General features: G+C 44.1%; 1 protein-coding gene across 5 annotated transcripts; it reads right to left on the bottom strand.

Moving 5' to 3' along the window:
- Positions 1-179: 179 nt before the first annotated feature.
- nsd3 (nuclear receptor binding SET domain protein 3) lies at positions 180-24,082 on the bottom strand. 5 transcript variants are annotated; one of them, XM_031856357.1, is made up of 24 exons: positions 23,504-24,082; positions 20,303-21,162; positions 19,227-19,478; positions 18,956-19,118; positions 18,705-18,859; positions 15,406-16,249; positions 15,211-15,311; positions 14,635-14,680; positions 14,381-14,511; positions 13,751-13,876; positions 13,494-13,620; positions 13,200-13,400; positions 12,272-12,451; positions 11,459-11,605; positions 8,633-8,789; positions 7,829-8,031; positions 7,585-7,697; positions 7,340-7,486; positions 7,108-7,230; positions 6,123-6,239; positions 5,904-6,045; positions 5,670-5,776; positions 5,377-5,581; positions 180-4,554 (listed from the first exon to the last, which is right to left on the bottom strand). In XM_031856357.1, exons 2-24 carry the CDS (start codon positions 21,116-21,118, stop codon positions 4,271-4,273), a joined length of 4,887 nt encoding a protein of 1,628 aa, XP_031712217.1. In that variant the 5' UTR covers positions 21,119-21,162; positions 23,504-24,082; the 3' UTR covers positions 180-4,270. The 5 variants fall into 5 exon arrangements, with proteins under 5 accessions (XP_031712217.1, XP_031712218.1, XP_031712219.1 ...); XM_031856358.1 differs by having other exon boundaries at positions 15,406-16,240; positions 19,227-19,481; XM_031856359.1 differs by having other exon boundaries at positions 11,459-11,482; positions 19,227-19,481.
- Positions 24,083-24,664: the final 582 nt, after the last annotated feature.

Consider the following 24,664-nt stretch of genomic DNA (forward strand, 5'->3'; position numbering starts at 1 on the left):
AAATAAATGTTAATGGTGTTAACCATTAACACCCATAATAATGATGAATTGCATTATCTCTAGTACGCTTGGAATCAACATTATTTAAATTGATCCTAACATGTTAATTTCTCATCACATAATATTATTTCAAAGTAGTTGACTGAATGTGTTAAAATAAACCCCATACAGCGAGAGCGTTTCACTGAGACAGAGTACAGCTTTATTAAAGTCAAACTTCAGGCATGTCTGAACTCTTCAAACTCAACTTTAGAATGAAAAAGGACAGAATCAATATTCTCAAATAAAAAGACAGTCATGTACAAAAAGAGTGTCGTCTCAACAGTCACACACATTTAGAAGCAGAATTATACAGGCAAACAAAAAAATAAGAGCACGCCACATTAACATGATTCTATGCAAGTTCAATGCAAACTATTTACAAGTTCTTCGACAATATGCAGTATGCAGTAACACAGGTCGAACAGTAATCAACATGGTATTTTGTGTTCATCCACGTTTTAATCAAAGCAACACCAAGAGAGATAGATATGACCCCAGTTAGAGTTACTGTAAGTAATTTTACTACAAGTAAAAAGAGATGAGTGCTTATGAAGGTGAATTATTTATTCATGTATTCAAACACTATTTCTGCTCGGACAGCATGTCAATTAAAGGAGACAGTCGGCCACATTGCACAAACAAAAGACGTCACAGTGAACTGAAACATACAAGGGGAGGGGGGGGTTCCATCCTAAATTGAAGTGTATATAAAAAAAATTATTATAATAATCCTGGACATTTAAAACAAAACAAAAAAATCCTCCTCGGGTGTATTTAAGGGTCACTTAAATGAGAGAAAACATGCTGTCTCTTCAATAACAAATGTGGGCACTACGATGAGAAGAAACCAACATAAAACGTACACACAAGAAGCATTTTAAGAGAATGAAACGATTGGCGCTGTAATACTGCTGCTGGATCACCTGGGAAGGGCAGGAGAGGACAACAATGATCATGCGATCTGCGGGTGTAAAAAAAAAAATTTGTAAAATAAAGGCTGTCACACAAACTCTGTGCAAGAAAAAATAGACTCTCCAACTGAAGTGGATTAAACCAGTGTTTGATGTTGGAAGCCTGCATTTCTGCTCAACAGGCACCTTGACAGAAAAAAAAAGGCTTTAGAACCAGTTCATCACAACTCAGACATTTTATCTGAAGCCGCAAAACAGAAGAGTCAAGAAAGCCTGCGGTCGAATAATCATACGTGTAAAAAAAACAATAATAAATAATAAAAATGAAGAAAATTCAAGTTTACACACGCAGACCGTTTGTAGTTTGTTGTAAAAGTGACTTAAAAGATGCACCTTCCCGATACTAAAAACCTAATTATTAGTACTGAACAAAAAGTTTGTCTCTGAATGAGAAGAGTTTCGCAAATTAGACAGCTGCAAGAAATCATTGAGTAGTCTTTTTCTTTTTTCAAGGAAAAAAAAAAAAAAAAGCAGCTTCCTAAAGGGTCAGTCATGACAGAATGAGGAAAGAAGAGCAGCTGTTGAATGCAGAAGAGCGTGCACAAATTAATCATGAAACCCTCTGAAATACAGACATTGAAGTACAAGATGAAGTGCCTCTGTTATCTATGTATGTGTGTATATTTAGCATATTAAAGTCCTCCACTCAAAAAACAGTTTTGCTTATTGTTACTTTACTTCAATGTGCAGAACAATGCATGTGCAGTGTGGCCCCAGAAGACTTTTCTGCATTCAATGTGCCCCCCCATTTCTTTAGTCCTTTTTCTGAAAGAGTTCCTCTCAGTTTATCAGGTACAATGAGCTAAAACTAATGCAGTCTAACACAACAGTCAATGAATCCTCCTTCACGAACCTCTACAGAACCTGATTTCAGAATCGTCACGAGTGAGGATTTACTGCAGGACTGTTGTGTCAGACTGCATTAGTTTTAGCTCATTGTTCCTAATAAACTGGAGACTGACTGAATGTGCGCGCTGCGTTCGATGAGAGCCTAAATGTTCTGAAATGATTTGGAAAAATTGGCACAGTTTTACCCTGTAGCGCGACTGTAAAGGCCGACCACGATAACAGGCTTTAAAAAAAAATTAAAATAATAATAATTAACGGCACAAACATACTTTCCGGTAACCAGGGTTGAATCACAAGCAAATGGCTGAGACATGTTTACAGTTAAACTTCCTTGAGTCCAGGCTTGGGAAAAAAAAAAAAAAAAAAAAAAGCACAAAAACTGCAACTTTACATTCCTATATTGAACTGCTTCACACTGCTTTAAAACACCAATTACAGTGAGTCACGATACAGGTCGATGAGCAGCGGCTGTCACCAAAAGTGTGGAGTCATTACACCCAATGTGAGAATAAACTAAAACGTACGCAATGACTAAATACAGATATATTGTGTAAAACTCCCCGTGTTGTCTTTTTTTAAATTTCTATTTCACTTACACCGTGGTGGAGGAGGGGAGACAAATTACTGCACTGGTGTTTGAAAAAGAAATTGGTATAAAATGTGGTGCAATAAATACACAAGAATTTGGATTTGACGGATGAGCGATTAAAAACACTGTACAGAAGTTTGTATTTGTACATCATACTGGACTGTTGTTATAACCATTACGTCTTTACACAAAGCCCAGCCGTGAGGATGTTCTCCGGGTGAGAAAGGAAGAAGTGCGTCTCGAGGACACTGCAGACTTTTTCTGTACGAAGCCGGGCTGGCAGTCACTCCTACTTGTGCCAAAAGAAAGCAGCAGCATTTAGGCCACTTTCCTTAAAAAAAAAACAAACAAAAAAAAAAAAAAAAAGGCCCAGCAACTCGAGAGAGAACAAAAAAAAAAAAAAAAAAAAAGAGTTTCAACACAGTTATAATTCAGACGTTACTACAAGAAGAGGTATCCATTTTGAAACACTTGTCTTATGTTCTTTTAATACACATTTCTGAATATGTATGATCTAGCTAAAGTGTGGAGCGACAAGCCGTGTAAAAGTGCTTTTCAGGAAAAGTTTGGCGAAACAAAAAACAAAAAAAAACAAAGAAAGCAGTCACAGTACACGACGTTACTGAAACGGACTGCGTCTGGGCAGTAGTCACTACAGCCAGAATCAAACTTAAGGCTGATTAACAATACTTTAAGACAGCACCAGTGATCACAAGCTGAGCCCCTCCGTCTACTATACAAATAACAGCAATTGCAATTGGAGGAAATGTGGGACCAGAACAAAACAAATAAAAAGGGAAAGAGTTTCCTTCTTCCAGGAACGACCAGAGAGGCGAGGCTCCGCCCCTCCCGATCTTCACGTACTTTACAATACCATGAGCCAATTTATGTACACAATGGCGAGTGAGACTGGCAATATGAAAAATCACAAGCACTTCTGTAATGTCATACCATTACGCTATATACCATTATATTTCACCTTAATAGGACTATGTTCACAAGGAGGTCTGCGCAATGCTTAACACCGAAACAAACAAACGTAATACACCACTCACTGAGATGAAGTGAGAGAATCTGTCTGTAAACATTAACAAACATAGATACTGTATATAATTATATTCACCTATACCCAGAAGTATATTAAAAACCATGTCTAAGGAAGTTTGGAATGTAGTGTGGTCCTGAAAAGAATTGCACAAAAATCGGCCATCCCCCCCTCTCCCCTTTTTAGAAGACGAGAGAAATACGATCACGTCTTGAGTGATGATCGGCTGTGGAGGAAGAGGAGGAGGAGGAAGGCCGGCTCGTTTCTAGACGGCCATCCTGTGTGTGTGGAATAAATGCTGACCGCAGCTTAAAGCAAGTAAACGAGGAGAGGAGCAGCGTGACGATGGAGATGTTCAGCTTCTCCTCCTCCTCCTCCTCCTCCTCTTCCTCCATCAAAGTTCCAGTATCTGACGACGTGACAACACTCACAATTTCCACAGCTGTAAAAAACAAAAAACAAAACGAAACATAATGAGGTGGTGGTCTGGTCTGTGGAGAGCATTAGTGGTGGCGTTTGTGGCAAAGAGAGGAGGGAAAACGGCGCTCGATGATCCCTGGTCACTTCCCCCTGCCGACACTCCAGTCGCTCTGCTCTCGCAACAAACGGCATTGAGGTGTTCGTCGGCGTGTCTCAGGCTCGGGCCGCAGCACCGTTCAAAAAAAAAATAAAGAAAAAGCACTGTATTCCCTTTCGTCAGAGCGGGATCAGAGCCCAGGAGGCCAAACGGGAGCGCACTTTACAGGGAATGAGGTATTGAGGGGAGCCGCGGTGTCACTCTGAAGCCGGCCGGTCCGCCTCCGGCTCCAGCTCCGGCTCCGGTTCCTCCTTGACGACGGCGGGGCTCAGGGCGGAGCGGCGTGGCTGGGTCGAGCCGGAGTTGGAGCCCAGGGGGCTGACGGGGTCGTGGCTGGAGCAGCAGGGGCGGCCTTCGAGGGCGGAGGAGGTGAGGGCCCCCGCCTCGTGATCCCAGCAGAAGGAGCGCGGGCAGAAGTCACAGAGAGACGAGGCCGGGGCGCCGCACACGCTGCAGTCGTGCCACGGACACTCCCAACGTCCTGCGGACAAATACAGAGGTCACTACGGGTTTCAGACCAGGGGGGTCGAGGCCCCACCAAGATGAATGTGAGGGGTCATGAGGGTCGAGAGGATAGGAGAACAGAAAACACACATTTCTGCTACTCAAATTCACGTTTGTTTCAGATAAGTTCATATCTCTGCTTCCTTGTGGGAATTACTGAATATTTATTTTTCTCTTCGAATTTCTGTTTTAAAATGTTTTAAATTACACGGGTGTGTATGCGTGTGTGTGTGCCAACAATGCTCAGTGTTCAGACCACTGAACATTCAGTTCAATAGAAATGACGTTGTTGCTTTAAGTTTTATTTACTGGTTCTTCGGAGGTTGATATCTAAAAAACCTCAGCAGATGAGCGAGAGGACAGTTGTTCCCAACCTGGGTGATCTCCACAAGAGGTCTCAAACTAATCTGAGGGGTTGTGAGATTATTAGAATGACAAAAAATGTTGTTTGTAAATAAATGTGCAACAAAAAATCTTGTTGTTTTTTGAGACATGGCTGTAATATTAGCTTTTTCATATTCAGTATGAAATATGTTTCAGGCCTCAAATAAAAGAAAGAAAACATCTTCTTCGTAAACCAGTGACATGGCCTAAAAAGGTTGTGTACCCGTTTTTTAGGAATTGACCTGTTGTTAAAAGAAGTTATGTTAGTTTGTGGTAATAAGTCAGGATAGGTATCAATAAAGTTTTTTCCCCAAAAGGATTGTTATGCTGCTGAAATCAACTGAGATTGTTATCAGCTAGATTTTGCCATCACGCGTCTACAGATTCTTCTCACACAGGCTCAGTGTGTCATTACCGTATGGCGGCTTGGTGAGGTTGAGACACAGCAGGTGGTACGCCTTCGGACACTCCTTCCTGTCGCACATCACCAGCTCGCCTCCCTCTCCGCAGCAGAAGCAGAAGTACTCGTGCGTGTGCTTGCCCTCTGGCCGCAGCTTCCGCTTCTTCGGCTTCAGCTTGGCGTTCCTGGCCTTCTCCTCCTTCTCCATCACCACGGCGCTCTGGAGGAAACATCGGGAGAAAACAAAAGTGGTGTCAAAAAGCCAGGGTTGCTCGAGAAAACGCACAACGAGAGGTCAACGTCCTCACCGTTGGCTGCACTCCCAGGAATCCAGAGCAGTTGTCTGATCCGCAGTGACAAGACGACCTCCGGTTGCCCACGCAGTGCAGGTTGTAGTTGAACGTCAACTCCGTGTCTGCGGGAACACCATAGACAGATTTCACGAATCGCCCGGCTCGCTCTGAGAGCACGTAACGTAGGAATGCAAAACAGAACGTACATGCGCGTGTGTGTGTGTGTGTTATGTTTCCGCGTGAACTCACCGGCCTCGACGTCACAAAGGGTGAAGAGTCCGATGCGAACGTCCCCGTTTACCGTCCACTTCTGGGTCTCACAGTTTGGGCTGCAGCTGTGGTTCATAAAGCGCGCCGAGTTTCCCTTCGGGCCGGCGTCGATCACGCGATCCTGCGAAGGAAAGAGGGACAATTGAGACACCGGGTGTGTAAGGAGCGAACAACGTTCACCAGTGTCACTGGCGTTACCTTGGTGAGGGTGAGCATGTAGAAGTTGGCCATGTGATTCTCGTGGGCGCGTTTGATCCGCTGCTGGCACTCCTCCGAGTCGATCACCTCGCCCACGTACTCCATCACAAAGTCGCCCTGGAGGGAAGAACAAGCATCGCGTTTCAGCACAGACACCCTTAATTAAAACAACTCGCAATTAGTGAGAAGGGCGGGAAACATCACGTCATCGCAATGCGTTTCAAAGCCTTTTTAATTGACAGTCTGATCATTAGGTCATTCGGTCTTTTACTTGTCATTTCAAACTTAAAAGTCTTCCATTAGAAAACACGCGTTTTTGTGACTCACACTGGTCACCCTTTCGATTTTCTTTTCAGTAGTCCGACTGTCCCTACGGTGTCTTTGAATTTGATTAAAAGCAAACCTTGACTGAGTGTTTCCAATACAAGAAATTGAAGAAAACTAAAAAGCAGGAGGGTCATATTAAACAGTTATACGCTTTGAAAGCACCTGACGCACGCATTTTCAAGTAAAACTATTGTAGTAAGTGGCCGAACACACAACCCTACTCCGACCTTGTTTTGATTTGAGCGTCAAATGAGGATCCAACGACCAAACTGTTTTGTTTGTTACAGTACCTGTTTGTAGAGAGCTAGAAAGGAATCAAAAGCTATGGATTTTTCCCCAGAAGACGATAGATTACTAAATATAGCAATATCAATTATTATTGTTAGTTATTATGAATATATAAAAATAAAAATAGCTTCAGCGATCTTCTCCTAAAATACTACTGGATCTGGGGTGTAGGCATTTCAACTCTGATGCCTGCATCAATTGACGCTGGTTATTTATCACTTCCAGTGCGTTTGGGCATTTAGTTTCCATTTGTCAGATATTCAAGGTGGATCCTGATATCCTGATGTGTCTGTTTTGTAATCCGATGACCCAATGATGTCATTTTAGATAAAAAAAAAAAAAAAGAAAAAGGACTGAGCTCAACGCCCACCTTCCTGAGAGCCTGGTTGGTCCTGAGGCCCCAGCCGCGGCCGTCTGTCTTAATCACTTCCGTCTCTGCATACAGCCGCTTAGAGAAACACTGGTTCTCACAGCTGTCTCCTGCAGGACACACCTGACGACGGCAACACAGAAAAAAAGAAAGGTAAGGTGCCCCTTCAGAGGGCTGTCTCACTGTTTTTACAGTTCGGGAGGTGAGCTAAATAACAGATATGCGTTCAGACCTGTGGGTGACACTCGTACTGCAACATGCGGTTGAGACACTGAGAGTGGAGGCTGCAAGGGTGCTCGTCCGCTGGTCTGCAGTTGCATCGCGGGATTTCCGACAAGTCAGCTACGTGCACCTGCACTTTCCCCACTGGTTTGTTGGACTGATACAAGAAGACACCAAAAGGAGATGTAAAAACACAGAACGTATACAATTTTGGGCTTATTTGTCTGAAGTGGGATATTTTTTAAATGACGTCACCTTGATGATTTTGTAGGGCGGAGGTTTGCGAGAGTTGCGTTCCTGCTCTAGAGCCTCCCTGCTCTCCCTCTGTGCCTTGAGCTCCTGGAACCGCCGGGCCGCTTCTTCCAGAGCTGAAACACACCAACAACCTCTCAGATCTCAGACATCTCATCCTTGCTCCAAAAAAAGGACGAGAACCACAGAATATTTGGCCGAAAAGTAAGGGGGGGGGGGGGGGGAATCCTTTCTGGGAAGAAGTTACCTTTCTTGAAAGTTTTGTTGATGTTGATCTGACCCGTGACGAAGTTCTTGTCGTTCTCCACGTAAGGGAAGACGCGGCCCTGGTTGATCCAGTAGTAGTCGTGGGAGCCAAAGAAGAAGACGGGGAAGTCGCCGACATCGTGGCGGAGGCTCTGAATGTTGGACGGCACCAGGCGAGGGTTGCAGATCTCCGCTGGCCACCACCTGCGAGGGAAGCGGGACGGGGACGTTGAAAAGTGAAGAAGAGTGCGGTGAAAAAAACGAACCATTAAAAACAAAAATGATCATGGCTCGAGTGCAGAGTCACACTTGCAAACATTTACTTTGCTCGCAATTCGTTCCCATTGAAACTTACTATGTGAATGACAATTCATTGGTTTCTGGCAACAAACATTGATTTATCAAGCGCCTGCAAAAAATCTGAGATCACTGACCTATAAGATCTACATGTTTGGCCAATAGAAAGGCAGGATTTAGGGCACATGATGCTTTTTCTTACATGGAGGAGACATTTGTGTCCCCTGCGTCTAAAATATCACAACACGCAAATTTGTTGCACTGAACTTCTACAATATGACTATATTTTTACATATCTAATGTTAATGCTAGTCTGTTAATAGCCTGTCTGTGGTTCTCAGCCCAAAGCCAGTTTGTTCTTACTGAGGCCATAAATCTGTGGTTGGTTTTGGCGGTTTTTAAATGACATAAACACAGAACATCACCAGACCTATCCTTTAAAAGTCACCGTACCATAAACTGACTGCACAACCCCACAGCAGTCCCATGACCGGTACTCTGTGCGTACCTGTAGTTGCCCAGTTTGACCCAGACAATTTGTTTGTAGTGTGGTTTCTTCCCCGCCCTGCAATCGCTGCAGGACCACGCCCCCGCCGGCATCTCCATCTCCAGACACTCCGGGTGGAAGGAAGCCGGGCATGTGTCGCAGCACAGCAACTTGCCTCCTACATTTGTAAGATGTATACGTATGTGTGTGTGTGTGTGTGTGGGTGTTTTTTGTGTGGGTGTGGGTGTGTGTATGTGTGCATGCGTTGTGGGAAATGGGTATGCAAAGAGAGGAGGAGTGTATGATTAGGTGATGCACCTTAAAACCTGGACAAACTCTGAATCTCATTTGCAGACAAGCCTGAGAAAAAGTACAAATGCTACAAATACATCTGGTGCGATATGAAAATAGTGTCCATGTAGGGAAAATATTTATATCTATAAGCTATCATAATTCCATCTGGGCATTATTCTGAAGTTAAAAAAAATGAATGCCAGGAGTTTTTTTTGTTTGAGTGAAGGCTCCTGTGAGAGCCACCGCTGCACGAATAAGACCGAACGTGGTTGGAAACACCTGCGTGTTCTCAGCTCGGTTGCACTAACTTTTCATTGCAGCAGTTCTGGCATGTCTGGCAATCAGATTCAGAGCAATGTACCAAGACCAGTCTAAGGGAAACACATGCGGCAGCACGGGAATAAAAAAAATAAAAATCAGCCAGCGAGTTAACAATGAATCAGGGTTATACTTAAAAAGCAGGCATGCAGTCCTGCTAGTAAAGCAAACTTTTCCCATCACACAAACCGCATCCTGCACAGACCAGCTTGCATGGAATCATGTATCTTACGCAACTTTGAAAGAGAGCAATCTCACTATTCTTGCGCTGATCTTTGCTCGACTGTGATCAGATCTCGTCCCGATTGAGATTATATTCCATCCAAGGCAGGTCAAAGCTCGAGGAAATGAGGTGAGCAGAATTTTGTTTTCGTCTGAGAATTTCAGTCGAAAATAATAAAAAATAAAAATAAAATTAGTTGCAGTCAGCATAAAAAGGTGCGAGGCCTTCCAAATAAAAAAATTAAAATAAAGCCCAGAGTGCTGAAGCAGAGAAGCAGTGTATGCCCCTCCAGCAGCGATAAGCTCCACAAACCACAGACAGGACCTGAACTAGTCCACGGCATCATACAGTAGTTTAAGTACTGGAGGTTTGGTGACCAACTCTGTTTTTTCCTAGCAAAGAAATTTCACATGTTGAAAATGAAAAGAACGTTTGATTTAACTTGTTTATAAACAGCTTTATTGCAGAGATTGTTCATGCACAGCGCGAAATAATCTCACAATGGGCCTCGTGCAAGAATCACGCACACACAGAGTTGTTAAGTGGCACGTACGAGTGATTTAAGAGAACTTGTCGCAGTAACTTCTCCCTGGGTACAAAGACAATTCAAAACAAGTCATGTACAGTCAGTCTGCCTTTCTCCACAGGAAGAAAAAAAACTAGACTTTCAAAACGTATAATGACAATAATAAATTATATATCTCTCAATAACTAAATAAAAATGTATATCTACAGCAGACCAAATTATCATGGTGTGCCCATTCACTAAGAAGGTAAAAAAAAATTTGCTAAATAATAATCTCTCATCCATCTCATGTCATTTCTTTAGCATCTAAGGTCAGGTCAAACAGTTTATTCTTTGAACATGGAGGTTCATTCTGGACTTTAGAATAAAACCTATACTGCCATACAAATTCTCAACTCAAAGTTCTCCCATTGGACGCCAACAGAGAGACAGAGGTTATATATACCTGTTGTCACGTGCCTAGGGACGCACCAATCAGAATTTTTGTAAGTCCCAAAACCAATAGCGATACCAAGTACCGATCCGATACCAGTGTTTAAAAAGTGCTTTCTTAGCTTTTCAAAACAAAATGTATCAAATAAACATATGGTATTTTTGTTTATTATTAAATTATGAATCGTCCACCAGCAACTTGGTAAAAAAAATAATAATATTTTTTTAATGCATCAAAAAATTTGTCAATTTGAATTTTAATTCCAGTAAATAATAGTATATAGTAAAAATAGTATACAAATAAAAATTCAATTGAATATTGGTGCTTGCTTACATGTGACCAAGTCACAGTTATTTCTGTGTCAGTCCAGAGCTGCTCTGATGACACATCGCTGTCCGCTGTATTAATATTGTCTAAAGTTTGTCTGCTGTTCTCCTACAGCATATCTTTTTACTCTTGAATTAAAGCATTACAGTATATATTGCAATTCTGGGGCATCAATTATCCTAACTATGATTGCAACGAGCCTTTTTTCCCCCCCAACAGACATAACATGTCATAGTGGGCGAAGGACAGGTGTTAATAACATTGTTAAAATTTTCTCTGTTCTATTCTAACATGTTCTAACCGGACACTGAAAACTGCAGCTAAATTGGATTAATCCTGTTATTTACACCTGTGTTTTTCCTACTGTGACAAGTCAAAAATGCCCGCTGTGAAAATGCTCAACGCACACCGAGCTCTGTTTGGTGAATCCGACTTCTCACACGCTCTTCAGAAAAGACAGGTTTGGAATAAGAATAGAAAAGTGTTCTTGCATGAGGCCCATTGTCTTCTGTTAATGTGTTAGGGAACTTGGCTGAAGTTACTTTGCGCCACTCTGCGTTGCAATTAACGGCATCTTTTTATTTAACCAGTTAATTAACTTTGCACCTCAAGCCTTTGAAATGAAAGATGCCTACAAAAAAAAGGAGGGGGGGGGGGGGGGGGCGTGAGGGCAGGACCCAAACACAGACCCGTGGGACAGGAGAAAGAGAAAAACGGTTCAGTTACCTTTCCCAACATTCTTTTTGGTAGCTGACGAAGGAGAGGGAATCATAGGTAATTTCAACTCAGCACGATTTGACTCAGTCAGAAGGTAGTGGGACTTATAGGCATATGAACTTAATATGGTGTCAGTAAGGTCTTGCACTAACAGTCCTACACAAGACACACAGGAAGAGACGGGGGTGAGCCGCAGTCAAAACTCGAAATTACCCAAAATTCACAAAAAAGAGAAAGAGCAAACACTCACAGTCTCTCTCGCACACACGCACACACACACACACACACACACACACACACACACACACACACACACAAAATAAAGTTTGTTCTGACACAAAGAGGCTAAACAGTGCACTCAACTTGGACAGGAAAAAACAAAAGGGTGAATCCTGTGTTTTCTCACTGGTCACCATCCAGGACTGATGGGACCGTTCTAAGCAGAGTGCAGTGTAACAGCCCGGATCATTCAGAGTATTAGTATCGTGATGGAAAACAAACATTACATCTCATGAAACATGTAATATTAAAAGATTAAAATGATGTTTATGGGGTTTCGGTTTTCACTCATGAGATGTTACTGCTGTTATGACTTCATTTATATATAAAAAAAGGTTGTATTCCTGAAAAGAAATGGTGGGCGATCACGTCCTGTTGATGCCCCAATGTGAGGTGCAAGACAGAAGAACTGATTTTGCCGTTTGTGGCGAGTGTGGAGATATTAAGAACGGCCAAAATGTTTTTTGTTTTTGTTTTTCTTAATAAAATAAACACGGCTGCAGGAGAGGCAGGCCAGTGGCGTGTGCAGTGGTGAGAGCTTACCTCTGGCACACAGGAAGCACCAGCCCACGTTGATGGGGGAGGTGAGGAGGCCGTTCCGCTTGGCGCCACCGTGGCTGCTGCAGATCATGATGTGATGGGTGAGGGCCATGCTGCCCGCCGCCACGCAGCTGTCCCCCGTGTGATAGGCCACCGGACAGCGGATGCAGCGCATGAGGCGACCTGGAAGAAGGGGGAAGGGGGGCGGGGACAGCTGAGTTCAGCAGCCACTTTACAGCAGTTTGGAGCTGGGAAAATATTCACTCCCAATCACTGCAGAGTTTCTATAATGAATTAGGTCAGACACCTTTAATTAAAAAGGTACAAATTGTAGCCAATGGTGTCACAATGTGACTTTTTCTCGGCGCATTTTGGCACCTCAGCATCTGAGGTTCATATTTAAACCAAAATATATCTGAACTTTGTTGCAAACATGGTGCATCTCCTCCCCTTATGTTTTTTTTGCAGATGGGTGATTTCCAGCAAACATAATGCACCATCGTCTAAAAAAAACATTACTTTGTTTTCCTCCAATTGGTCTGCAGCCTCCAGATGCCACTCACTTTAAAAACCAAATAGAGCACTTTAAGTTTCAGGTGAAACCGGATGTTTGCAGCAACAATTGTGTCACCAAACCCCCTGTATTATGTGCAGTGCAAGATTTCTAAAGTTCTCTCTTTCTCAATCTGATTTCCCTCTAGAAAAACACTATTTCTTCCTCTTGCACTTCTTCCCTCTCCCATATACAAGGAGGTACAGCCTTCACCCTTGCATCATTCTGTTTTTTTTTTCTAATACTTTAGAAGAGGCCCGAAAGTTTTGTTTTTCATACACTTTGCTGATGTAACACCGTCTCATTACCCCAAAGCTTCCACTGCAGCCTCAAAGAGGAAGTCAGAGGAGCTTGAAAGCAAAGTGGAGGCTGCTTTACCTTTACTGGCCCGCTGCAGGTCTCTCTCCAGGCAGCAGGTAGAGCAGCTGTGCTGAGGGCAGCAGAAGCCTCCGTCCAAACCGCCGGTTGTGCCCGGGAGCTTGCGGACGCAGTCCTCGTGGTAATAACAGCCGCATCCGGACACGGAGCAGCGCGTCACCTCCTGGCCCGCCGTTTTACAGCTAAAACAAGTATGATTGCCTGGAGAAAAAAACAGAATGAGAGAGAAGTCGAACGCACAGAGCCGAACACAACAGCTGTGACGGTTAAGGTTGTGTTGCCAAATTCGCTCACCGTTTCTGCATTCCAGGCAGGTGAACCTGCCTTCGGGCAGGGACGTCAGGCCGAGACAGTCCAGGTGAAACTGTCTGCCGCAGTCGCCTTCGCACACCGCCAAGCCATCTCCGTACACCTCACAGATCTACGCACAAACAACGCAGAGAGAGACGGTTTGTGTAAAAAAAACAAAAAAACAAAAAAACGATAACTGGAAGCCCGTTGAGTGAGAGAGTACGGCACGAGAGAGATGGTGAATCATGAGCGGCGCTGACCTGGCAGACGGTGTCCCTCTTGCCGGTGCTGCCGTCCTGACGGGACAAGCCGGAGTCCACGGACTGAGTGTCTGAAGCGTCTGCGTCGGCTGCTGCTGGACTATCGAGGTTCTTCCCGAACAGACCCTGCGAGACGGAGAAAGAGTGAGCGCGGTGGTGCGTTTACTGTGAAGAAGCACAGGTGTGACCACATGTGTACCCCACTCATTATTAATTAATGAATAATTTGATTCATGGTTTGGTCCATTCCCATTGCACCTTTCAATAGCCCCTGGTGATGTTTTCAGGTACAGAACCCAGAAATATTCAGATCACAATCATGAATAAAAAAATACTCTAAAATATTAATATCTAAGTAGCTGGAAACAATTCATTTTTACTGCTGATCAAACTGTTCGGCTGAGTTGTGTAAAAAAAAGAACCATTGGTGAAACTGCACAAATAAAAAATATGCAAATAGGCAAAGTTAAACAGAGACAATGATGATCAGATGACTGACGGTTTTTCTTGTAAATATTGTGAGACAAATACTGTTTATTCTGACTTCTGCATGTGGACGTATGTTTATTGATACTGCAGTATTTTCCTCATTGTGTGTGTGTATTTCTGTACTTGTTGTTGTGAGTCTACCTGTGGGTCGTTGAGGCCTCTAGAGTCAGAGTCAGAGGTGTCTCTGTACTGAGAAGAAGCCATCTCCACGTCTGTCGACGCTCTGCTTCTCTTCTTCAGGGGCTTGCAGGCATCCGAGATCTCACTGGCTCCTAGAGGGTCGCAAAAAAAATGTCAAAAAAGATGTTTCACTTTTCTTTCTTTTTTTTTTTAAAGTCTAAAGAGTTCCCACAGCAGAGGTTTTAAAAAGGAGCCATGACAGAAGGATCCCCTACCTTTCTGTGAACCAGTCCTCAGCGTGGTCTCAGGAGCCATCTCAGCCTGTGGTGGGGTTAAACGAGGAAGTTCAGGTCATCATGCTGCTGATTTTTATTCAGGTAGCAGCAACTTAGTTTGGGGAAAGACCAAGTTCAAACCGACATTAACACTGTATAAAATATTGAAGCCCCGGTCATGAAGACTCTCACAATGACGTTACACACGTTCAAACACACAGGTGGTAGATTAGTCTGTAAAGTGAAAAAGATTAATACCACCGTTTACCTGAGAAGTGGCGCGATGTAGAAAAAACTATTGTTGTAAAATCCTCTTTCTTAATATTACAGTGTTTTATTATCTGAGAAGCCTTGAAGTTACTTTAACCAGAGTTCGCGGATCGTTTTTTTTATTGTCTCATCGGTACCTGACGTACGCCCCTTTTAACACCCCTTGTGTATTTTTTTTGAATTTGCTTTAACTTTATAGCTGACAGAGTTGAAAAAGAGTGTTCAGGAAATGTGGGGAGGAAAAGATATGATATGCAACAAAGGTGCAGCGCTCTTTAAATGTTTTATTCTGCGCGGGGCCGATACCTGTTCTTTTTTGGTTTTCTTCTTCGGGATGGGATCGCTGCCTCTCTCCGACTCAGACCTGCTCCTGACTGACCGCCGCTGCAGCTTCCTCTCCTGAGAACCTGAAAAACACATTAAAAAAATAATCTCTTATTGACCTGACAAACACGTCAAATATTTGGCAAAACGCACCCTCCATGTCGGTGTATTACCAACCGTGTGGACTGCTGTGGTGTGATCCAGGAGACGAGGTCTGCTGCGTTCCTCCCTCCTCACTCCTTCGACTGGCGGGGGAGCCTCTCCTCTCCTCCCCCTCTTCCTCCCCCTCATCCCCATCCCCGTCCCCGTCCTCCTCCTCCTCTGGACTGGGCTCGGGTTTAGCTCGGCTGTCCTCGGGCGAGCAGTATCCCAAGTCGGGCTGCCGGGCTTCCCGCGCCCCTGTCTCCTCCTTCTCCTCCTCCTCTTCTTCCTCCTCCTCTTCTTCTTCTTCCTCTTCTTCTTCTTCCAGCTCTTTTTTCGGAGACGGCGCAGCTTTTTTCTGCAGCAGAGGCCAATCGCACTTTGTAATCTCCACGTTCAGCCTCTTCATGGTGATGGAGAGAGGCAGCAGCTTCCTGGCGGCGGCCGTTTTCCAGGCCCTGACCGGCGGCGGCGCGTCCTGCCGCGCGTCGCTGCCGACGTTCGGCTTCGGGGAGCCGGCCTTACGCTGGTCCCCCCTCTGGCTCTTCTCTTCCTGCGAGGCCTGGGAGTTTGCGCTGTCTTCCGTGTTCGAAATGCTACACTGCCGGCGCGGCAGCAGCCGGCGCGGCGGCTGCTCTCTCTCAGGCAACTTCACTCCCCCCGCTTCCTTCTTACCGACCGAGCCGCTGGAGCGCCGGTTTCGCTTCTCGGCTCGGATGCCGGGTTTCTTGCTGGACGGGCCTTCGATAGGGTCTGGGTCGACGTAGATGAAGGTGTAGGTGTCGATGCGCTCCTGCCGTGACATCGCGAGGGCGTCCTCGGCGTGGCCCACACCCACCTCCCACTGAGAACGCTCCCGCTGAGGGATGGGCTTCAGGAGCTGGAGGAGGAAACATGAATTAAATACCAAACAGCTGATGAACTTTATTTCTGAATGGAACCTGATATTATCAATATTGGCTTACCCAAATATGTATCGATACATGATGGTTCAAAAACGAAAAAAAAAAACATACATGGGATCATTCAGTGTCATCTACATAGTTTGCTCAAATTTTCAATAGAATGTACTTTATTTTAAAATGGTAACTTCATTTTACTGATTGTCACAGCGGTTGAATGGTTGTGTTTTGCAAGTTATTAAGTGAATGCATGAGAGTTTAGGGAAAGAAATTGTTATACTATAAATATTAATTTTTGTTTTGTTTTGAATGGATGAGCCATGTGATGGTATAACATAAATAAAAGTAAATTCAGTCATTTATACAGTAACTAAGAAAAATCTAAAGAAAATGCAAAAGAGCCCCGAATAATTATTTCGAAATAAGTTGAATTTGAGACTTAAATTATCTAAAATATGTGATTGGTTTATACAAATAAAGGAGGTATTTTTCCAAATAAAAACACCAATAAAGCTGTCTTTCCGACAGCTGCACTTGAGGAATTCTTTATGATCTTATCCTGAAAATCAATATACAGTGGGTACGGAAAGTATTCAGACCCCTTTAAATTTTTCACTCTTTGTTTCATTGCACCCATTTGCTAAAATCAAAAAAGTTAATTTTATTTCTCATTAATGTACACTCAGCACCCCATCTTGACAGAAAAAAACAGAAATGTAGAAATTTTTGCAAATTTATTAAAAAAGAGAAACTGAAATATCACATGGTCATAAGTATTCAGACCCTTTGCTGTGACACTCATATTTAACTCACATGCTGTCCATTTCTTCTGATCCTCCTTGAGATGGTTCTACTCCTTCATTGGAGTCCAGCTGTGTTTAATTAAACTGATTGGACTTGATTAGGAAAGGCACACACCTGTCTATATAAGACCTTACAGCTCACAGTGCATGTCAGCGCAAATGAGAATCATGAGGTCGAAGGAACTGCCCAAGGAGCTCAGAGACAGAATTGTGGCAAGGCACAGATCTGGCCAAGGTTACAAAAGAATTTCTGCAGCACTCAAGGTTCCTAAGAGCACAGTGGCCTCCATAATCCTTAAATGGAAGAAGTTTGGGACGACCAGAACTCTTCCTAGACCTGGCCGTCCAGCCAAACTGAGCAATCGTGGAAGAAGAGCCTTGGTGAGAGAGGTAAAGAAGAACCCAAAGATCACTGTGGCTGAGCTCCAGAGATGCAGTAGGGAGATGGGAGAAAGTTCCACAAAGTCAACTATCACTGCAGCCCTCCACCAGTCGGGGCTTTATGGCAGAGTGGCCCGACGGAAGCCTCTCCTCAGTGCAAGACATATGAAAGCCTGCATAGCCCGCACAGACTATGAGAAATAAGATGCTCTGGTCTGATGAGACCAAGATTGAACTTTTTGGCGTTAATTCTAAGCGGTATGTGTGGAGAAAACCAGGCACTGCTCATCACCTGCCCAATACAATCCCAACAGTGAAACATGGTGGTGGCAGCATCATGCTATGGGGGTGTTTTTCAGCTGCAGGGACAGGACGACTGGTTGCAATTGAAGGAAAGATGAATGTGGCCAAGTACAGAGATATCCTGGAAGAAAACCTCTTCCAGAGTGCTCTGGACCTCAGACTGGGCCGAAGGTTCACCTTCCAACAAGACAATGACCCTAAGCACACAGCTAAAATAACAAAGGAGTGGCTTCGGACCAACTCTGTGACCATTCTTGACTGGCCCAGCCAGAGCCCTGACCTAAACCCAATTGAGCATCTCTGGAGAGACCTGAAAATGGCTGTCCACCAACGTTCACCATCCAACCTGACGGAACTGGAGAGGATCTGCAAGGAAGAATGGCAGAGGATCCCCAAATCCAGGTGTGAAAAGGTTGTTGCATCATTCCCAAGAAGACTCATGGCTGTACTAGCTCAAAAGGGTGCTTCTACTCAATACTGAGCAAAGGGTCTGAATACTTATGACCATGTGATATTTCAGTTTTTCTTTTTTAATAAATTTGCAAAAATTTCTACATTTCTGTTTTTTTCTGTCAAGATGGGGTGCCGAGTGTACATTAATGAGAAATAAAATGAACTTTTTTGGATTTTAGCAAATGGCTGCAATGAAGCAAAGAGTTAAAAATTTAAAGGTCTGAATACTTTCCGTACCCACTGTACATATAAACAAAAGGAGGAGCGGCTAACATGTTGTCACTCCTAAAGTTTTGCATCAGGTCTCAGAAGTCCAGTATCAATCGGGTTTTACTTTTACCAAAATGTTCATCTTTTTCTATATGTTATATTCAGTATATACTCTTCACTAAGAGCACTGGACTCCTGGAATCATAATACTGAAAGTTGACATAGCATCTGGTCTTCATACTGGATCAGGCTGAGAACACTTCTCAGATGCATCCGTACGTACTTTGTGTTTCTCTACAGGGTTCGAGGCCTTGCGCAGAGTCTCAGCCTGAAGGTCCTCATACTGCTGCTTCCCCTGGTACAGGACTATCCTCTTCTCGTGGATCCACGCTCGCTCAGCGACGCTGCCGAAGAACTGGACGTGGTACTCCCTGTGACCTGCACAGAGACACAGAGAGGAAGACGAGCGTGTTCAAACGTATGTTAGAGGAAACAGGAAGATCCCGTTGAGTTATTTCTTTTTCGTGCACGAACCTCTGGTGTTGATGCGAGTGTGGACCTTCATCTGCGGGTCAGAGGAGACCATGCAGGGCCACCAGGGATAGGTGCCCACCTTGGACCACACCAGATCTCCGATCACAAACTCCTTACAGAAGCCCGTCTCCTGGATCACTGACGGATGGTGGACCTTCGGAACCTAAAACGGGGAAACAGGAGCGGGTCACCGACTGTTCGCTACGAGGTACAGGGATTTGTGTGGACAGAATATCAAACGGCTGCGGTGGGTGAACCGACGCGCTCTTGCCTTCGGCGTCTTTGGTTCAGTTTTGATAACGGTCTTCGGAGGCTTCTCTGTCTGGGCCGAGGGCGTCTCTGTCGGCCGGGGCTGGACGTGGGTTTCCTCTGTCTGCTCCGTGGTACCTGCCTGTGCCTGTGCCGGGCTCTGGTCCAGGTTCTGTTCCTCGACCTGCAGCTGCAGCCGCGCACTCTTTTTCCTCTTCTCCTTCTTCCTCTCGTGGCGGCGCTGAATGGGAGTGGCCTCGTTCTTCTGAGACTCCTTCTGAAGATCAGAAAATAGAAAAACAAAACGGTGGTGATGAGACATCGGTTGACTTTTTTTCTTTTTACATAAAAGGCAGCTCAAAGATGGATCTGTGTGTCTGCTGAAATCACAACTCCCTCAGAGCTCCACGAGTAAAAGAAAACACTGCAACAATTCCATATGAATATTAATGGGACAGATTAGACTTGTATTTAGGATGTGACGCAATCTTTCTGTGGTTCAATGTACACTGCCTTGTGATTTTATACAAGGTAAGCTGTTGAGCTTAAAAATGTAGAAAATTAAAGAGAAACATTTTTGATAGTGGATTTAACCATTTAAGTAATTTTTCAAGAAACGAATGTGAAACAATTATGTTTCAAGTCTGTTTTATTATTTGCAGACATTGATAAGAAATATGCAAAGATAAAAGCAAGTACATGCCGTGATCAATATTGTTGATGGCTGACTGTGAGATGTGGTTAAGAGGTTCAAGATCAATAAAAACGTTCACACTCAAGAGGCTCATTGTGTTACAATAACTGTTATTTTCATTATGAATGTATCTGCAGATTATTTTCTGGAATTTTCATTATACATTTTTTTTTCCTGTTACAGTTTCCCAGAATCCAATCTGACGTCTTAAAAACATGAAGATATTACATTTACAGTGAAATAAAACAGAGATAAATAGATAATCCTCTCATTTTAGAAGCTGGAGACAGCACTGTATTTTTTTAATGAACAATCACATCAACAATTAACAAGTCAAGTGCCATGTTCTTGTGTGTGTGTGTGTGTGTGTGTGTGTGTAACTAGCTCAGACATGCAGACATTACCTGCAGTTCTTGCAGCAGGTCTCCGCACAGCGCAGACTCAAACAGCTCTTTCCCATTCTGATATGTCTTTATGATCTTCAGCTTGATCTCTGGAGAGCTGGTCTTCTTCAGCACCCCACCGGGGGTGTTGGACAGACCATGGGGGGGTTGAGAGGAAGGGGTGCTGTCCACAAGGGAGGGCGGGGGACTGGAGGAAGGCAGGAGCAACGGGGGAGGAGGGGGAAGAGTGTGGGTCATGATGTGAGGCGTGTGGGGCAGGTGGTGCTGGGAGGGCGGCGGCGGCGGGGGACTCTGCGTGTGCGGCTGGGTTTGTATGTGAGGCAGGTTCGAGTGGAAGTGGTGCGCACCGTGGTGGTGGGGGTGGTGGTGGGGATGGGGGTGATGGTGATGGTGGTGGAGGTGCGGGTGCAGAGGCGGGGACACGGGGGACAAAGGCCTCTCCTGGAGACCCGGGCCCCTCAGGACCGTCCCCTCCCCCGGCATGAGGCCGTGATCGCCGTAGCTCCGTATGGCCCCGTAGCCGTTGGCCGAGCCGTTGGGGAACTGCGAGTACATGGAGAACTTGGCCTGCGGCTCGTACATGCCCAGGCCGGGCGGGTAGCCGTTGGAGACATGCGACATGTCCTCCGAGGCCGACGGCGGATAGGAGAACTCTGCATCCAGGGCAGCATCGTAGGAGGGACCACCATCCTCGCCGGGGTCACTGCCGGTGTCGCAGGTGCCTTCCTGTCTGATGTTGGCTGAGTCAATGAGCTGAGGGGGTTGCTGAATTGTATTTCCCATGATCCCTTGCATGAAAGAGAAGGAGAAATCCATTGTTGGGCTCCTGCATCCTTAACTGTCTTTTTCTTTGACTGGACCTGATGAGAGAGACGTATGCAGTTAGAAGAGGTTCTGATTAAATCCTCGTCACTGTTCATCACAGTTATCACACCAGAACCAAGACGGACAAATACCTTGTTCAGGATCATCTCATTTATCCTGTAAGAATGCCCTGAGAAATGATACGACATGCAGGACACACGTCAAATCTGCTCTCTGCATGACCCTTTGAGGGCCCCTGTTGACCCCCTGGCTCCTGTCACATTCTATTCATTATGTACGTATACACGGGATGCACAATTTCATCTGAACTGTAATATGGCCTACTGCAATTTTCAAATGGCAGAATAGCATTTTAGATTAAATAGTGTCGTCCTGCAGACGTCCTGGTCTACGCATCATATTCTACAGACTTAAGGAGACATCTTTGTTCTTTACAGATCCACACAAATATCACACCAGAATCATTTAAATGAAAATGAGAATGATGATGGAAAATATATAATTTCCCCTTGTATCGCAAATCATAAAGCAATTGCAATATCAATCAAAAATGATCGTAATATATATTTTCTTTAAATCGTTCGGCACTAGTGTATGCATGCATCACATAAGTGGCAGCTCCATAACATCAAGCCCAGAGGGCCATGAACCTACCAGTGCTCCTATTGTGGGATACTATCCTGAACCTGGTTTGCAGTGTGTCAGTCAGTTTGTGGTCATCTTATTAAACACAAATGGATTTAGCAACACGCAATATGAAGGCATAATAGAATCAGAATGTTAAAACTAGATTTTGACATAGAGAACTGAGATAAGGTGAAACTACTAGGACCATTTCAGCTAATATGGTGCATATTTGCAAACAAAATAATTGCCAACCAGGGGACCTGGGGGCCTTCGGGGGCCCCAGGGCAGTATCACGCTTTGCCTGGCGGGTAATCCAGCATTGATGCTTTATGAAGTCATAGCATATTATGTGACATGTAGCACCATCCTGAGAATACATACGGTACCGCTCAAATGTTACCTCAGCTACCAATACACTGAAGAGCTGAAGATCACATAGCACTGTTGATTTTTGTTGGTGTTGTTTTCGATGATAATTAACTGAATTATCGCTGAGTTGTTAACTTTAAGACAAAACTGGAATTTAGTTATGTTTACTTGGGCTCTGGGAGAGATATTTTAATAAAAAACGGTTGTTAGTTGAAGCACTGATAAACTCACAGGGCTGTCTAGATGTTAGGAGACAATAAGAGGACCTGTGTCAAGTCCAATCATGATCCACAAATCACCGTCAATTATCTTAAACGTATCTCCATGAACACACAAACTAATTCCAGACAGCTCGTACTTCCAATTAAGAAGTTTCTCTCTGACAGCCATTAACCATCTGTGCAGTGCCTCTCCTCACGAGATCAGTTAGTGTTTCACCAACACAAACACATGGTGGCCTGCGATCACAAAACAAAACAAAGAGCAGCTACCTGCGCCCGCTTAGCCCTCTTATACTCAACACTTTTACATATATATATATATATATATGTAACTAATGATTAACTGATCAGGTTAAAAGTGTCGGCGCGTGCATGCTCACAGTGAATCGACTCATTCCACTGATCGTGGTTCCGTTTGTGAACACGCTCGGGTTTTGCCCAGCGGTTGGCAAAGGTGGATACCGTTGATGTAAACATCCATAAAGGTGTCAACTAACGGTCACTAGCTACCTATAACGATTTGTGTTACTATTTTAGGGTCCGTGTGTGTTGTGGGAAACATTAATACCCGCTCACAACTGTGACAAAAACGACTGCGCACACAGAACAAAATGTTTCTCTGAATGATCTTATAGCTTTCTGCGATGTTAGCCTAAAGCTACCTGCCATCAAAAGGAGCTAGTCTTGGGAAAAAAAGATGTGGACCGTTTTTAGCCGTTAGAAAACAACCACGACACAGAGGGGTGGCACCATTTATATTAGTTTGTCTTCAGGCACACACGAATAAGCGTTGACAGTTATTATTTATCAGTTTGTGTGCACCACATGGAAGAATATGAAAAGGGGGAAGCTAATGTTGCTAAGCTAATGCTCCGCTGCCAATATGGCTGCCTTTGCCCCTTTAAATCAAATTGTCTGGCGTTGATTATACCTCCATCACTGGCGGCTTTGGTTAGAAATGTGCCCGAAAATAAGCTAGCTACGTCCCCAAACAAATGGTCCGAGCGGACGGAGAGAGAGAGGAGGGGGGACAACAACATGCAGCAGCGATGGCCAACACGCTTATCGCTAAAGAGGAGAGCGAAGGAGCAGCACAGATTTAGATGCCGAGCAGAGAGATGCAGGGAAATATATACATATATTAGAAAAATATAAATACCTTCAGCGTGTCCCATTCTAAACACATACACCAGCCAGCAACGGTTCCTCGTATAATATATAAGGAGAAAAAAAATCTAAAAAATGTCCTGTTATATAGATAAAGCTCAGGCCTTTTCCTTTCTCGATTTAACGCAATTCTCCACAGAGAGGAGGAGGGGGTGTTACGCTATCTGGTCTCTGCCCAATCCCAAAGCTGGGCTCTTCTTCAATGTAGGGACTGGAGCCTTTAGTAGAAACACTGCTGCAGACAGATGTGTGTTCAGTTCTCGTCGCCCTCCTGTAGTCTTCTTATTAATAATAATCTCTAGCTCCCTCTTCCTCTGGTTTAACAAAAGCACCCAGTTTATTTTTCTTTTTTTTCTTTTTTTAGTCCAGGCCTAGTGGTCGGTTTCTCCTGCAGCTCAGCGCCAAAATCCCACAGATCCGGACCCGGAGGGGTTATGAGGAGCACTCCGGGATGTGTAGTTTACTTCTGAAGGCATCTGCTTTCATAGGAAAGAATGTGGGCCAGAAAAAAAGGAGGTCGAGGAGCAAATGTAATATAAGTCACACACACACTGAAATGAAAGGAGGAGTCTTTTGAGGAGGGGATAGTGTAAAGAAAAGAAACTGTTTAAAATATATATTTCAATACTATCACATAATTCACATAAAATATTAAAATATTTGTTTTGATTATTTTTATTTCATGCTGACCATAACGTGATGCAGATCCCGTAGTTACGTTTGCAGCAACGTCCAGTCGAGTCTGATTGGCTTTTATACGCCTCCTCTCCTGATCTGTAGCTGAGAGGAGCGGGACATGAAAGACCTCTCACTCTGCCTCTAAATCCTGGCACCACAAATGATGTGTATTCCACAGATTATTGGCACCACGGAAACCTGTTGGACAATATAAACAGAAAGCAGTTCGACTATATCTTGTTATATGATAGTACTTCTTAGATTAAAATGAACTCAAAACCCACATACGAGTTTATTCTGAGGATTTCAACCCTTTCTGTTGCATCCTCCTTTTATGTCGGACCATGCCGGCACATTAAAGACCATCTCAAACTATGTCTACACACCTTTATGAATGACATGCCAATTTATCTTGATATTTGGCCTACTAAATACAGATTTTAAAAAAGTACTGGGCCAAACGGTCGCTGGTTGA

The sequence above is a fragment of the Anarrhichthys ocellatus genome, unplaced genomic scaffold (assembly GCF_004355925.1).
Source record: "Anarrhichthys ocellatus isolate YVR2014 unplaced genomic scaffold, GSC_Weel_1.0 scaffold17, whole genome shotgun sequence".
NCBI lineage: Eukaryota > Metazoa > Chordata > Actinopteri > Perciformes > Anarhichadidae > Anarrhichthys > Anarrhichthys ocellatus.

Bases quoted from the DNA above. Each gene is read 5' to 3' on its own strand.
- nsd3 (XM_031856356.1), bottom strand. From the start codon at position 21,118: ATGGATTTCTCCTTCTCTTTCATGCAAGGGATCATGGGAAATACAATT. The intron at 13,621-13,750 runs GTCAGCGCCGCT...GTTTGTGCGTAG, and splicing joins AGAGGGACACCGTCTGCCAG to ATCTGTGAGGTGTACGGAGA. The intron at 7,698-7,828 runs GTAACTTCTTCC...GGTGTGTTTCAG, and splicing joins CAACAAAACTTTCAAGAAAG to CTCTGGAAGAAGCGGCCCGG.